Genomic DNA, 15,825 nt, shown 5'->3' on the forward strand with positions numbered 1-15,825 from the left:
AGTGTATGAAAAAATACGTATTTTTTGGAAAATTTGTTATATTACAAAGAAATCAGAGATATTAAGTTCCCGCGTTAAACTAGAGGGCACTGCTTTTGGGTCCGTTTCGAAAGCGTGATGGAATTAGAAACGTCTCGAAAGACTGTATATGGGATTGCTAGTATGCCACGCACGTTCGAGGTTATGTATAGACGATCACGATTATTGGTCCTCTTAGGAAATACATACTACGATTGTGATCTATCCATATATAAAGCTTATCTGTCGAACATCATGACTCTTTTTCTTCCAAATCATGGAAGCATATGCAATCAAATTTTATCGAAATAGTTTGTCAAGATTATTATTAAAATATACAATTTTATTTTTCGTATTTTTAAATTAATTTTGTATTAAAAGTCGAATGATTTTTTTTGGTTATGATTAAGGAGACAAGTTTTATAAGAAAGATTTGCATAGTTTCAGAAATGTATAATTACTGCTCGAACCGCTGGTCTCGACGATGTTTGTAATTAATTTAAATTACTATCTGTACGAGCGTCGTTTAAGTCGCCGATCGATATCTAGCGGTTGGCGAAAAAAGGAAAAGCGAAACATAAGTACACAAATATATAGTACACAAAGAAAGCGTTTCAGGGAGTAATCTAAATGAATGGAAAGGCGCGCGCGCATTTCCTTTCGTCTCGAATAAAACGTTACTCCCTAACGACCTAAGTATACTTCCTGTATAATTAAGTGTACTCAACTTTGTTACGCTTCCGGGAATTCGTTGAACTTAGCAAATTCAATACTAGATAAATTGCTGCTTATACCGAGGCTAATTAAACAAATGCGGCAAAACGAGGTGTAAACGAAAAATATTATGAAGACTAACTTATTTCTAATTGCAGGGAACAACAGGGAAAAACAATAACGGAATGGTTGTAGTAGAGAAATATCCATAATTGAAGCAATTACAAGGTGCTATTTTAAGCCGCATGTGTCTGCACAATTGGTATCTGATTAAAATTAAACGAGATCAAGCGTGGTACAGAAGTTGCAAGTGTTTGCAACCCCTTAATGATTGCTGCAGCGGTGATCGGCCGGGGGAACTGCAACTATTAGGAAGCCAAAATGTGCATCGCCCTTTCCTGCTATAATTCACTTATAGTCCACTCTTCCGCGTTTGTATACATGTACTTGATTATAAAGCCAGTTTTTCTATAATCATTTGAACATTGTTAAACATTGGACTTATTTGGCAATACGGCAATTTAGCAATATTTTTTGAAAATTGTACTTGCTTACATCGTTGCCAAATGAACGTGTAAGTATAGTCACGAAACAGACCTATATTCCAATGTCTTTATAGGAAACATCGATTAAGTACTAATGGCCAATTAAATCTCCGTTAGTTGACGATTATATTTTAAAATAATTATTTATTTATGAAGAGTATGTGACTGGCGTCGCGACCCCTCACGCTAAACCGGTATTAAGGCTGCACGCGTGCAAGCATCGTCTGCACTCGGCTTAATGTCAGCCAAGCAAGTTGGCACGAAGTACGATAAATGCCACTTTCGCCCTGGAATAACCTATAGCTCTCGGGTATCCCCTACTTTGCAATGATAATTCGCACCTTCGAATGATAAATCCACCTATCCTTTACTCTTGATTATTTCCGAAGAGATGCATCTCCTTTGCACGAAATTATTTTAACGTTATGCAAATGTTTTCTCTCGTCAGTTTATGTTAAGAATATGTTATTCGCCCTGTCAAGTCACGACAGTACTTTGCTTGCTAATAATTGGTGAAATAGTTAGATACGCATCCATCATATTAAATTTGAAAAACTGCTTGCATCATCGTTTGTGTAATTTATTAGCTGTAAGTACTGATATACATAATATAGAATCTAATTTTATGATCTCGTTGTTTACTTATAGGCACCGATCAACCCACTTCCTGTTCGTTTCAAATTGTCAGTGACTCTCGAGCCCGAAGGTACGCAGGCAAAAAGTACTTCGCAGATACCCGGCTTTCCATCATTAATCTCGTGACAAGCGTGGCCAACAGGAATCTCGTAACAAGACAAAATAACTCAATATCCGCGTTTCTCTACTTTCCTCACAACTTACAAATAATATTTTTAGAGCAATTTGAACCAGACCCTGTGGCATACTTAAAATTCATTAGTATTACACCGATGACTCATACTTGTCTACAGACAGCCTCAAAGAAGATCATGGTTCCCGTTTCAGTGCATCTAAATGCAAGGAACAAGACGATTATCATTCCACGTGTGTTCCATCTGGTCTTACGATAAATACCGCTATGCTAGTTCTGTAACCGTTAGCCAGTGTTTGAAACACTACCATGATTGACACAATTATTAATTACACTCGACGAAAAGAGTAAAAGAGTAAATACTCCTAACTATTTTCACATCTTCTTTTGACGTTTCTTTTCTTTCATCTGACGGTTGTGAGGAACGAGGCAACGAACTGAGAAGACGAACAACGTTTCAGAGTCGACGGTACGGTAAAGCCGATAAAAGAACTCTCGAGCTACGCGGCCAAGGATGAAGATGCCCGGTGCAAAAATACCGACGGCAAAACGAGGGTTGCTGTAAGCGCGAGAATTTTTCGAGAGCGTTTTCTTCTTCTTCGCGGCTAGCCCGCTACGGAAAACGAGCGGCAATAAAGTTTACAGCGCAGCCCCGTCGACTCTCGTGTATTTATAGCTGGTCATTTCCACGGAGATCCTCCCGTAATTTTCAAGTCGAACAGCTCTGCACGTCCATGATTCCCCTTTTGCTTTTTCCTCGCCTTCACTGACAGGAAGCTGATGCTTACAATTAGAGAACTCGAGGATCCACGAATACCCTACTTCTTTCATAAAACATTTCACATCTTGCATCTATAATACCGTTAGATATTAAAAATAGAATCACTGCTGTTACTGTATATATCACGCCCACGCGATCAATTAAGGAACACTGTGAACGCAATCATCGTACTTTAATTTTTGTACATTTCGACAAAATAATTTAGACAGGTGAACAAAACGGTGAGAAGTGTACCTATAAAAATAAATAATTTTTGTTGAAAAAATAATTAAATTTCAGTAATGAATGATCATATTTCAATAGTAGTGGACATATTAATTCAGATATCTTGCAATCTGTCAAATTCTACATGTAATACGTAACATCGTCAGGGATGCGAGACACAAAATATAACGAGATATTTCGGCGTAGTTAATATTACAGTCGAAAATCGCGGAATATTAGTCTCTTCATATTTCATGGGCCTCAAGGTCTCTGTTGAATATGAAATTTTCAGTAGTCGGTTATTTAAATATTTGTGTGACTTATGTCGTTTTGCGTTCATAAGGGCTGTCATTGTTCGACGGTTAGTTTATTTCCATGATGCGACTTGCGTCAGAAGTCAAGACAGCCTACTGGCCCATTGATCAACGATGTCTACCTCCACGCAACGTATGTCAAGCTCATTCTAACTCTGATACAACATCGGGGCCCACGTGGACGATGACCGTGGCCAGGGACGAAAGGGGAACACGATGCGTCTGAACAACGATGAGTTAGACACCAGTTTCGATCGGTGTCCACGAAACGTCCGCTGTAGGGAAAACTACCACCCTCCGCGAAAACACCCCTGCTAAGTGTCAGTAGCGTGCCGTCTGTTGTTCCTATTGCACGAGTTTCCGTTATCCTTAAAACGTTCGTGTTAATCGAGACACCATTGTGTTAATCTTCAGAGATTGCTAGAAATTGGACACTCTCGCGTAAAATCTTCAGAGATAGAGTTAGAAATTGGATATTGGATTATCAAAAGTGATAAAAGAAGATTGACAGAAGCTGAACAGCAAAGGGAGAAATCGATGAAGAAGCTTGGGTGATGGGACAGTTTTGATCGATCTATGAAATTTCGAATGTAAGTGTATTTGGTTGATGGATTCTCGTCATCTGGAATTGAATATGGAGTTAGCAGAAATTGATATACATAGCAATGTTTATGACGTGTTCCTGATATTAAGGAATTTCACTATTGGAATTTGGAAATTTCTACACTGAGCTGTTAATGCCTAAAGTGTGAATATCTTTTAGAACTGTTTCCTAGAAAATTATAGGAAATGTGTCCAATCTGAACGCTTACGACGTAAAAGTTGTGAAAGAAATCACCGTAATAAATGTGGCAATAAAATGCACTCTTCCCTATTGCTATAATAGTCTTCTTTCTTTCGTTGTCGCATGAATTTCTAGCTAGTTAGAAAGAATCGATATTAAAAGAAAGGAGAGTTATTGGCGTTATCATTTCGGTACGTTTACTACATTTTTACGATTATCAAACTTTTAAGATTCGGACACATTTGAAGCAAATCGATCGCGTGGATCCGCGCGGAACAGTTCTACCGTCGCTCTTATTGGCTTTCACTTTCAAAATCGCAGTAAACCACTACCTTTACGTTAATTGTTGTAAAAAGGAAAGGTGCAAAATGAAAGGTGTAAAACGAACCAAGCGGAACGTAGTCGCGAAACAACCGAGTCCCATGATCTACATAACTCTTTTTCTGGCCTTCTTAACCCGACAGAAACAGAAAAACGCGCGTTGATTAATACGATCGTAGTTTACACTTTCATTTCGTCACAGTTTCATTTATTTAAATACAGCCGTGAAAAAGAAAATATTTCGAAAAAGCGTATACTTACGTTTATGTTTAATTCACAATCACGATTCGCTTATCGATGACAGATGACTGAAGGATTTCTACGGTAGAATCGCAATTAGCGGCGAAACTTTCGCTTCAATTACGGCAACGCATGTAATTATCATCGCATATGTAAGCGAATACGTGTAATTAACCGGTTCGTTGTTGTATAAATTTTCGTACTCTTGTCGGGCAGGATTAAATTCATTCGAAAAGGCTTTCACTATTGTGAATCCCGGAAAATGAAGCATTTCACTTCTCGATCTTCTGCGATGATCCATCTTCAAATGGGTCCGATTGTTCATGATGACTCGAGATATCTCGTGAGAACGACACCGATCGCACGACTTAAAATTAATTTAAACGAGATTAAATTATACTGTATGTAGGTACTTGGCCTGAATTTATGTCCAGATCAATTTCTATTTCTCTGTATTAATTCTATTAATTACATTTTATTAATACCATTAGTTGTATTAGCGGGATTGTATCTCGTTAATTGGTAATTATGACGATGGTCATGCGTTACTTTCATACGATTGTATTTCATTAATCGCTGTTTATGACGCTCTTGAAGGTTGACGAATGGTGCTTGTGAAAAGTCCATCGCCTTCCCGAGGCGACAGTCTTCAAAAAGAAAATGCGAAGAAGGATAAAGGGAAGAGTCGCGTATCACGCGGCAATAGTCCCGCGGATCACACTACTTCCAGGGGAAATAGTCCAGGAAAGAGCAATTCTACAATTAAAGTAGTCACGAAAAGTAGCCTTCAACAGTCTCGTGGAAGCGAGTAAGTATTCCTCCTCGTTTTTATCTGATATTTTTGTTTTATCATTATTCGTTATTATTATTAGATCAGCTTTAATCGATTACCACGTAATAACGAATGTTTTTAACATTTTAGCTTTTTCTTCTCATCACGCTGTGTTATATATTATTATACTATTATTTCATCATTATTAAACCAGATTTAATCAATTTCAAGAGCATGTGGTTAAAGAAGAATGTTAATGGTTCTTAATATATAGCATAGCTTTTTCTTTTCGTCACATTTAAATTTAGCTCATCTATTATTATTATTATTATTATCATATATTATTACACTATTATTTTATCATTATAAGATCATCTGTAGTCGATTACGTTGTACAAATCATATCGTCATAGAAAAATATTAATGATTCTAATGAATAGTTTAGCTTCTTCTTCTTGTTACACGTTTAAGTTCAGATCATTTAGAAATGATCTGCTGAGAAAAAATAGATAAGTACGTAATTTTTACTCCTTCGGCCAATGCAAGTATCTCATGTAACTCGTATTAACACTATCTGATGGAATATTAACGCTTTTACAGCAATTTCATGTAAGTGGATACTGTAAGCAAACGTTTACGTAGAAACTATCGATCAGGCTGAACATTTCTGCGAGGAACTGACGCGTCGCACCAAACAATCGATGTGAGAATTATTTTCGTTCTCTTTTTTTCCATTAAGATACGTTCTACGTCGGTATTTCCTAACACGATGACGGTTTTGTCATCGAACAATTTACAAATATTCTATAACTCGAACATATGCAATATACATTAGAACAATATCGTCTATTCGCAGAATAAAAGAATTTGTTTCTTTATCAACTTTTATGATAACATTCAGACAATAGGAACCAAAATGATACAATTTACTAGGAATTACTTAATGATAAGTACTGAATTGATAATTGATAACACACGAAATTCTCTTAATTTATTCAAGCTGTAAAGCACAAAACAAAAACAATGATAAGAAAAGAGATATTGACAGTAAGCCACGTGAAGAGAAGATCATACAAACCTTGACACGTTGTGAATATATTCTGTTAAAAGTGGAAAAGAAAACGGGAGAAAAAATATTGACTAATGGAAAACTACCGGTAGGAAATTATGGCGGGTGATGCTCGACGATCGCGACGACATAAGAATACAGAATTAACTTCCAATCTAGCGGAAAGCTAGAATTGAATTGATCGAGCGGCGAGTTTAACGGCTTCGGAGGAAAAACCCATAAATAAATTGTCAAGAGAATTCTGACAGTGAAATTAGAGTGTCGAATCGTTTCCTAGAAACTGTCCTCGAGATCCAGGCTAGAGATATTATAAATCGATGTGACGCGACGACGAAGCTTTCTATATCATTCGATTTAATTTTCCGTGTGAGGGGTTGCATCCTCGTGTAAATTCACCTTAATCGTTTCGCTTAGATATAACGTACGGGAATACCAACATTGATAGACACATACGTCGCAATTGCGACACATTTCGATGCCGTGTATCGATTGGGAGACCTTGCTCGACTGTCTCTTTCTGACGGTCAATATCACGACGATCGCAAAACGTGTGCCCATGGAAAGAGATCTCAACGGTCAGACACGTGAAACGAACATTTTTCCTGCGATAGGATGATTCGTGCTACTTTATGGCGAAAAATGAATAATAGCGCAGAGGGAAAAGTCCAATAAAACAGAGAAAACTAGTGTTTTATTTTTTTTTTCTTTTTCTATTATATAAAAATTATGGAGAACTGAATGTACTTAATATTTTTATCTTTTCTTACGTAAGAATTATTGAGGTCTGATTGTAATGTTTGTTTCCTTAATTCTAAGAACTCTGGAGAATTAGCTGTAATTAAAACTAAAAAGTACTATTTAGAATTGTATATTAATTTATGAAAGTTGATAATAAAATCTCTAAAGCGTTGAATATGATATAATCTCAAAAACGTTGAAACACATATTACATATATCAATTGATGTTATCCCAATGAAACAATTTTCAACCTTCAATCTACAAATTGGTGTTAATTCTGTATTTTCTATTCGAGCAAAGAGCTTCCGCCAAACAGAGAATCATTATCGAATGGAATCGTAAGAAGAATAACAACGAAAGTAATTAAAACGCACATACAATGTTCTCAGACGATATTAATAGCAATCGATGTAACTTGGATCGCGAATCGAATCGCAAATGTGTAAATTACAAATAGATTTTAGATCCATCGTCAACTCGCCAACGTCATCAAATTCATGCGTAAATAAAAAAAAATATTCATTCTGAATCTGAACAATTAACCGAACATTTCTACGCCCTAAAAATCGATCTGTTTCGTACAAGTTGGATCGATAAACATCTACGGGAATAATCGTTCGCGTGATTAAAGAAATAAGGCACGTGAAACATGATTTATATCAAAATAATGAAAGTGCGTTAACAAATAAAACGAACAGAAAGTACTTACCTACTGGTAACGTCCATTACAATTTTTCATAAGGTTCGTTAAAACGTTTGAAGCGATGGCAATTTGAGAAAGCTTTATCGATCGTTGCCCATCAATGTCACACGTTCGAGTGCTCGATCCACGTTTTCTACAATATATACTCCACGCTTTTAAAGTAATTGTAATTCTCGATTAAAGGTATATTAAAAGGTAATTTTTTTCTATGTCTTCGAGACAACGAATTGCTCGACGTCACACATGGAACTATAGTACGCAATAAATGTCATTGTTGCGATAGGCTCGGAATAAGAACTGCGTATTACAGTTCTCGAGGAATTATGACATACTACGCTATAGTGAAATAATAGTAAACACGTTGTTCCTGTCACAAGTGTATACATTGTCAATGACCCTTTCCACCGACCAAGGAAATGGAAAAGTTTCGCAAGTCATGCATGTCTTGTTTGTGCAACGTGCATCAATTAAACGAACGCGAAATCGCAGTTTCTGTACGAATAATTTTAGGCTTTCACGGTCGTCATACCGATGTTATCGGTTTCGTTGGAGAAATATTGTACTTGTAGTTGAAAACATTAGAACGCGAATATTCAGAATATTCTTTGAAAATGTCGCAACTTTGCAAGCTCGAATAACAAGTTTGCAAATTGAAATTTTGAAAGTTAGAGTAATCTTTGAAAATTTCAAAGCTTGATTGAATAATCTCCAAAAGTTGTAAATGTTCAATGTTGCGATAATCTTTGAAAGCATTGCTGTTTCGAAAGTTTGAACGATCTTCGGACGCTGCAGTATCGTAGAAGTGTAACAATTATTCCATTCGGTGGAAGAAAAATTCCACCTTGGTAGTCGTCTAATTTAAAATTATTTGCGAATAATATTTCAAACAAATTACACCAATTTTTCATTGGAGATTTATTTAAACCACTTACGATTAATAAAGAGCGATACATCGGTATCGTACGTTATTACGTGTACGTAAGTACGATGAACAACAATCGTAAAGTATTGTTTATCCAGGCAATCAATCAAGGCTGTCGAGTTCGGTAATCAAGCCCTCGTGAATTATTGACTGAGGTCGAAACGATTTTTCAATACTACGATTAGCTCCGTGGTGCAGAAGGAAAAAAGACGAACTCGTAAACGAGCCTGGTCAATCACGCGATTTTTCCTGACGGTTTCAGTTAGACCAATTGATTGAACTTCCTCAATTATTTAGCCGCCATGATAGCAGGTCAATCACGAATTGCCAGATGGGTTACTCCTGTTGAAGCGTTCGATCATGATCGAGAACGACTTTACGCTTCTACAGAAAACTAACAGGCTTTCTACACCGTTTGAAAATCGTTATCGTTTGTCTGCTTGTTTCGATTCCAGGACTGGTAGTATCGAGAGACTGGTAGACGGTGATAAGAGAGTGATCGCCACCAAGAATTGGCTTCCAGAGAACAACATAAATGTCGTTGTCAGGTAAGAACACCTAGTATTATTTCATTGATCAATTAACTCAGATACGTTTATTAAACTTGCATGGGATGATTGCAAGTGTAATATTAAATTTACATAATTTTCCTGGTTAATCGATCATTTTATAGAGTACGTCCGCTTAATAGCAAGGAAATTAAAGCCGGCGACGATATGGCCGTACAATTTCCCGGAGATGGACAGATATACGTAAGTATATCGCTTATTATGTCCTCTGATTAATTTGAAGAAATGTTGCGAGCTCGGATAATTCGTCGATTATTCGATATCATTTTTCCTTCTCTTGCTAGCCCCCTCGCGTTTAATTAAAAATATCTAAACGAAATTATCGTGAATCACATGGACTTTTATCGTTCAACCTTGCACAGTGCGACGGATTTCCAAGCAGCGGGGACAAGAAGGGCAAATTATTTTCGTACAACGTGGTGTTCGAGCCCACGGCCACTCAGGAGGACATCTTGCAATTCTCTGGTGTGAAAAAGCTTATTGAAATGGCGGTAGAAGGATTCAGCTGCACCGCGTTTTGCTACGGGCAAACCGGAAGCGGAAAAACTCACACCCTCACAGGGCCTCCAGAAATGGTTAGCGAAGAAGATTCCTTTGTCAACTTTTTACCTACTCTTCGGATAGAAATTCATCGGTCTCACACGCTGGTTTTTTCAATGAAAACCGAGTACGGTTTTCCGTCAGAATTTCCGTCAGAAAAAAACCGAGTTTCCAGAAACACTCGCCAAGAAGCGTAAGAATAGCAAAAGGCGATTACGAATAATGTATTAAAATAGTTGATCGAGTTGAAGTGAAGGCCGTGTATGAATGTAACAGAAAGGTTAATGTTGTTCGACGTGCGTAGATAAGATAATGACGGTATATCTAAACGATACTCGTTTACCGCTCGAACAATGTTATACGTGATCGCAAAAACAAACAAATTATCAATAAAAGTGTTCGAATTATTAAACGTGGCGCTTTACACTACTTCTAGCATTTGTATACTTGCTATTTCCAAATTTCAGTGGTGTAAAAATCTTCGGTTGGTTAACTTTTTATTTTACAAATTAATTCAATATATAATGTTACATAGGAGAATTGAATTAAAAGATGGAATCTTTTTTTAAGATTTAATGATAGTTAATTAAGCTTTGTTATTATTAATCGCCTAAATTTTACGATGAAAGTAAAATCACGCAAAGAAGCGCTCTTTGTCAAATTACAAGAATCATCAATGAATGTTTTTCTCTTAAGCAGTTCGAAAGGATGAACCCTTACTCGGAGCAACACGGCCTGGTCTTCCGGTCTTTCGTCTACCTGTTTAAGTTGTTGCAAGAACGACAAGATTGTAATTTCGTGTTAAAAGCTTCCTTTCTGGAGATCTACAACGAAAAGGTCAGTGGATATCACTTTCAGTGGAAAGAGAGAAGAGCTTCGTCACCGATTTACAAGGCATCGTTTACCTTTGAACCGCAGGTAATAGATCTGTTAAATCCTGGCACGTCGAGGAAACCCCTAATGGTACGATGGAGCAAAAAGACACGGGGCTTTTTCGTTGAGAACCTTTTCACTGTCGAGTGCGAGGAACTTGATGATCTTCTGGCGGTTCTCGAAGAAGGTAGTCGTGTTATTGATCTTCACTCTTTGCACCCCCGATAGATGTACTTTAAACCCCTTTACCATCCCTTACACACAGCACGTGTTTCATTGTGAAAATATCAAACGCGATAAATCCGATTAAAAAATATAGTAAAATTCACAGATTTATTTAAGAAGATAGAAAATCCATAAATATCTAAATTCGTTGACATTACTTTAAAAAAATTTCCAAATGTTAGAAAAGCGTATTTATAGTAATATGATTTTTCAGGCATGAGAAATAGAAAAGTTGGTTCGCACAATATGAACGACTATTCCAGTAGAAGTCACAGTATTCTCACTGTCAGCATCACGTCTGAACAACAGGTGAGTATCCAAATTATCGTACGATAAAGACAAATTTTATACAAATATTACTATCGACAGATGGATAACAGCGTGTTTATATCGAGACAAGGGAAAATTAACTTCGTCGATCTGGCTGGAAGTGAGATGACGAAGAAAACGCAAAGCGAAGGGAAGACTCTGGAGGAAGCGAATAATATTAATAAAAGTCTCATGGTTCTAGGTACGATTATCAAAAAGTTATAAGAAAAAATACAACACAAATTAAGCACTGAAATACTAAAACGGTTCAATCTTCGAGTTGTCTTCTCTCAAAGTCTATCTCGAAGCAGAATTTTGTCGAATGTTCAATACCAAATTAATCGAACCTCGTTTAATATTACGATGAAATTTTACGTTATCAATTATGCGCAAGGATCGTAAAAATCGATTCCGATGAACAAAAGAGCGCAGACTTCACCCGCAACATCGACTTCTATGTGACGATCGATAAACGAACGTGATAGCGCGAATTGCATGGAAACGACTTTACGTTACAGAAAAGTTTCTCCAACTTCTTTTGAGATTGACACTTTTTACTTTAAAGGTTACTGCATAGCCTCTTTGAGCGATGGAAAACGCAAGGGTGGTCACATTCCGTATCGAGACAGCAAACTGACTAAGCTTCTAGCCGACAGTTTGGCAGGAAATGGCGTTACATTAATGGTAAATCAAATTATTCTAACAAGGACAACTTAATAATTATACACTCAATCGGTATAACTGATTGGATGGTTTAATTGAATTTTAGATCGCCTGTATTTCGCCAGCCAAGTCGAACGCGAGCGAAACATTGAATACGTTGAGGTACGCGGCGAGGGTGAAGAAGATTCGAACGAAACCTATCGTGGTAATGGTGAGTGAGGTATATTAATTGTAAATTATAAGTATATAGAAAACATGAAATACAAATAGAATTTGCTTTTATATAGGATGCTCGAGAAGCTCTGATTCTCAGTTTAAAACGAGAAGTAGGAGCTCTTCAGACGGAAAACGAACATCTGCGCGCGGCTCTTCATTTAAGTGGTGATGCATCGAATATAGTTCGTAGCGAATCCAAAAGTAAGTATCAAATGTCAATTAATAAGAAAGATTTAATACAATAGTGAGTTTAATAAAAAGATTTAATTGAAAATTTAGTAACAACGATTTAATATAATTAAAACGAGAAAGGCAAAATTATAAAATTTCTCCTTAAATAACCTTTTATAGCTGAAAGAAGAGTGCCATTGACACCTCCGGTGGTGGATTTGAATAAACTATCCGAAATGGAACGACCCGAATTAAGTCAACTTATCCACGCGTATATCACCGAGAACGAAGCTCTCCGTCGAGAAAATGCAGAATTATATGCTACGAGGGAGCAAGTGATACGGGACCAAGAACTCGTATGCAGAGAAAACGAAAGGTTACTGAAGAAACTCGAGGACGTTAATTCGTAAGTACAACAGGATTTTAAGACGACCTCGACATACAATTAATCCGGTAGATTTTATTACTGTAGAGTGTGTTGCCGGTCGCCAATTATACCTGCCAGACCAACCTATTCGGCGGAAATGTTGAACGATAACGAGGACGCACCTGGCGCTACCAATGTTTGGACCAACCCTAACGTCGAACCTACGCCTCTTTCGAGTGTATGTCGAAATCTTTTAAACTTTCCTTTCTCTATTATTGTATTCGCTGTATCTACTTAATTACGTTAATTATTTTTCAGTACTTTACATAGCAAAGTAATGTTTAAAAGATATAACAGAAATTTAAATTTGTAGGATATGATCCGGAATGGATTATACAGATCCGTTAGTAGTATGCCAGAGAAGATTCAGAAAGAACTAGACAAACGTAGAATCGTAGGGAGTTATAATAACATAGCAGAAGCATACAAAGACAAGAGTCATCATCGTCGACACAATTCATGGGACAACGGGAACGGGACGACGAGAATGAGTCCGGATCAAGCTATATCACCGATAGACATTAATCAGTAAGTAGCACTAAATAAATCATCATAATACTAGAGCCAATACGATATTCAAATCAATAAGCCTTAGTCTCCTATCAAAGCCAATTGCAATGCAAATCGACATTGGAATTCGCTTCAAATGTATTCCAATTAATTATATCTTTTTTAAATAAATCAAGAAATAATTACCACATTGTGGACTAGAAGTTTTGCTGTATATCCTATCAAAATTGATCTCTTTAATGATAAAATAATTATCCTGTGACATTTACTAAAATATATTACACGCATATAAGTATAATTAAAATAATGAAATTAAATAGCTATAATTATTTCAATAAAAAGAAACATTGATTTTGCTGATAGAAATTATTAAGCTGCGAATGTAAATGCATCTGTAAAGGATTTAAAAGTCAAAAGTATACTAAATGCACATAAAAATATATAAAACATCCAGATTTCATTTTTTTAATTATATTCACAAAAATATAAATTTGCATAAATATCCGCAGACTTGCATATTTTTAGTAATTAAAAAATTAAAAAGTCCATATTTTTATGGTATGATTCTAGTGGTAATCTCTAGTCACGTAAAATAAAATTTTCCAAAATTTTGCTCAAGTTCACTCAGAAACTTACCAAGACTTTAGTCTACAATGTGTTATGGTGCCTGATATAATCAGTACCATTCTACCTACTAATTGAAGGAACGCATGGTAACAGGTACAAAAAGCCGAGCATGCGTCGCACCTCGACAGTCCCTGAAGAACGAAGACCATCGGAGACGAACGATCTCCTGGGCGAACCGGTTCAACCAACCGACCATTCGTACAACGAATCCCCAGACTCGATACTCAGCGGTCCTCTGGAGATGGCGAACTCAACGCCGGACACAGCTGAGTCAGAGGCGCCAACAGCGCCATTTCCGGCGGTATCACACATCTCGTCCCCGTTCGGCACTCCGGAACCCGAAGACCATTCGATAAGGACACCAAGAAAATCCAAAGAGAAAGAGGACGAAACTTCAGGAAGAGCTTTTGGAAGTCCAATTCCTATTGACGAGGATAAACCACTTTGAACACTCGAGTCAACAAGCACGATAGTCTGATGTACTTTAATCGTGATAACCTTGACTTGGTCAAAGCCATTGAGTCGACTGTAAAGATAAGAAAATGAATTAGGAAGAGTGCACATGAAAATTAGTCGATAATAAAGAGTTTTTTGGATGATTAGAAAAAATTATTTTGGATCGATAATTAAAGTTTAATGACGAAAGTATGCATTAATGTTGGTAAATTTAAAAAAAAGGTAAGCTGAACATCTGTTTTGGTAACGACACAGAAATATCGTGTTTTCAAAGTGACGAAAATATGTAGTACGCGTAGTCGAAGTTTTATTTACGTGTGGTAAAAGTATATATGTACATAATTATGTGTGAACTTAGACGTGAATATCTACATAAAAGTCAGTATTTTTCCGTGATAATGACAAAATAACTCAGGTTGATATAAATTACTGAATTCTACCTCTGAATAATATAAAATGACATATCCTGTAACTCCTGTAATGATAAAGGTGTTGACCAAATTACGTACAATAAAGCATTTGATTGTTTTACGAGATTTTGTTCTTTATTACCTGACCATTCGTAGAACTGGACAGTTTCATTGAATTGTATACTTCTTTTTTAAACTGGATTGTTCTAGAAATTATAACTCGGCTATTGAATATCGATAAAAATAACATGTCTAATAAAAAAGAGCATTGTGAGCGAATAAAAACTAGGACGATTGTTAAGAAAATTATGTTTGTCTCCCCGATAAAAAATATCTATAGAAAAACACGTGACCTAATATCTCTGTTATCGACACGAACGTAGTATGTAACTCTACGATTGCGTGCCAATAACTCGCCACGCCATTGATGCGTACATAATTTATTAGATAAGCATCTTGCCACGTCAGATAAGCAAAAACATAAAATTGCTAGGTTAGACACGATAGTCGCCAATGATAACGCGTATATAGATGGCGTTTATCTAACCAGAAAAATTTCAATTCGAAATTATTTATTGGTCGGAGTCATTTCAAGTGTAATTAATATATAACATAACCAACCAATCATCTCCGACTATCCATTCAGTCTGCTTTCCCATTCGCCTGTTTCTTACTCCAATCACCGAACACTGTTCAAATGCAAAATTCATGATGTAATGTTAATCCACCATGTCGCAACAGGAAAATAAAGAAGCAATAACGTGCGAAATTTCGTTGTGGAAATGATAAATCTGTATTCCTGCCTCGTTACTCCGTCACATGTCGTCGTCGAGAATCAGCGAAGCATTCAAGACAATAAAAAAGGGGACGGTTTTGTTTCATGAACAAGGCGGTATCGCTGTTTTACCGACTGATCGAATCCCTATCCCCACTT

At 36.6% G+C, this 15,825-nt stretch overlaps 2 protein-coding genes across 6 annotated transcripts in view; one reads left to right on the forward strand and one right to left on the reverse strand.

The window, feature by feature from the left end:
• LOC117206155 (unconventional myosin IC) overlaps positions 1 to 8,229 on the reverse strand; it is a 34,787-nt gene extending 26,558 nt beyond the window's left edge. Inside the window, exon 1 of the mRNA XM_033445244.1 lies at positions 7,980 to 8,229. Coding sequence (XP_033301135.1) covers positions 7,980 to 7,996 — 17 coding nt within the window. The 5' untranslated portion in view covers positions 7,997 to 8,229. The remainder of the gene's footprint in view (positions 1 to 7,979) is intronic.
• Positions 3,591 to 15,012, forward strand: LOC117206161 (kinesin-like protein KIF12). Of its 5 annotated transcripts, none has more exons than XM_033445259.1 (16): positions 3,591 to 3,935; positions 5,288 to 5,498; positions 9,351 to 9,443; positions 9,569 to 9,647; positions 9,827 to 10,039; positions 10,701 to 10,841; positions 10,923 to 11,064; positions 11,317 to 11,411; positions 11,472 to 11,613; positions 11,977 to 12,095; positions 12,181 to 12,285; positions 12,362 to 12,491; positions 12,642 to 12,867; positions 12,919 to 13,066; positions 13,202 to 13,416; positions 14,119 to 15,012. In XM_033445259.1, the coding sequence occupies exons 2-16, from the start codon at positions 5,296 to 5,298 to the stop codon at positions 14,471 to 14,473; spliced, it is 2,406 nt and encodes an 801-aa protein (XP_033301150.1). In that variant the 5' UTR covers positions 3,591 to 3,935; positions 5,288 to 5,295; the 3' UTR covers positions 14,474 to 15,012. The 5 variants fall into 5 exon arrangements, with proteins under 5 accessions (XP_033301150.1, XP_033301154.1, XP_033301152.1 ...); XM_033445263.1 differs by having other exon boundaries at positions 3,592 to 3,935; positions 12,967 to 13,066; XM_033445261.1 differs by having other exon boundaries at positions 3,594 to 3,935; positions 12,934 to 13,066.
• The last annotated feature ends 813 nt before the right edge of the window (positions 15,013 to 15,825 follow it).

The sequence above is a fragment of the Bombus bifarius genome, unplaced genomic scaffold (assembly GCF_011952205.1).
Source record: "Bombus bifarius isolate JDL3187 unplaced genomic scaffold, Bbif_JDL3187 scf7180000007996, whole genome shotgun sequence".
Classification (NCBI taxonomy): Eukaryota; Metazoa; Arthropoda; class Insecta; order Hymenoptera; family Apidae; genus Bombus; species Bombus bifarius.

Coding starts and splice junctions, on each gene's coding strand:
- LOC117206161 (XM_033445259.1), top strand. CDS start 5,296: ATGGTGCTTGTGAAAAGTCCATCGCCTTCCCGAGGCGACAGTCTTCAA. Junction 11,065..11,316: donor TCTGGCGGTTCTCGAAGAAG/GTAGTCGTGTTA, acceptor ATGATTTTTCAG/GCATGAGAAATAGAAAAGTT. Junction 12,868..12,918: donor AAACTCGAGGACGTTAATTC/GTAAGTACAACA, acceptor TTAATCCGGTAG/ATTTTATTACTGTAGAGTGT.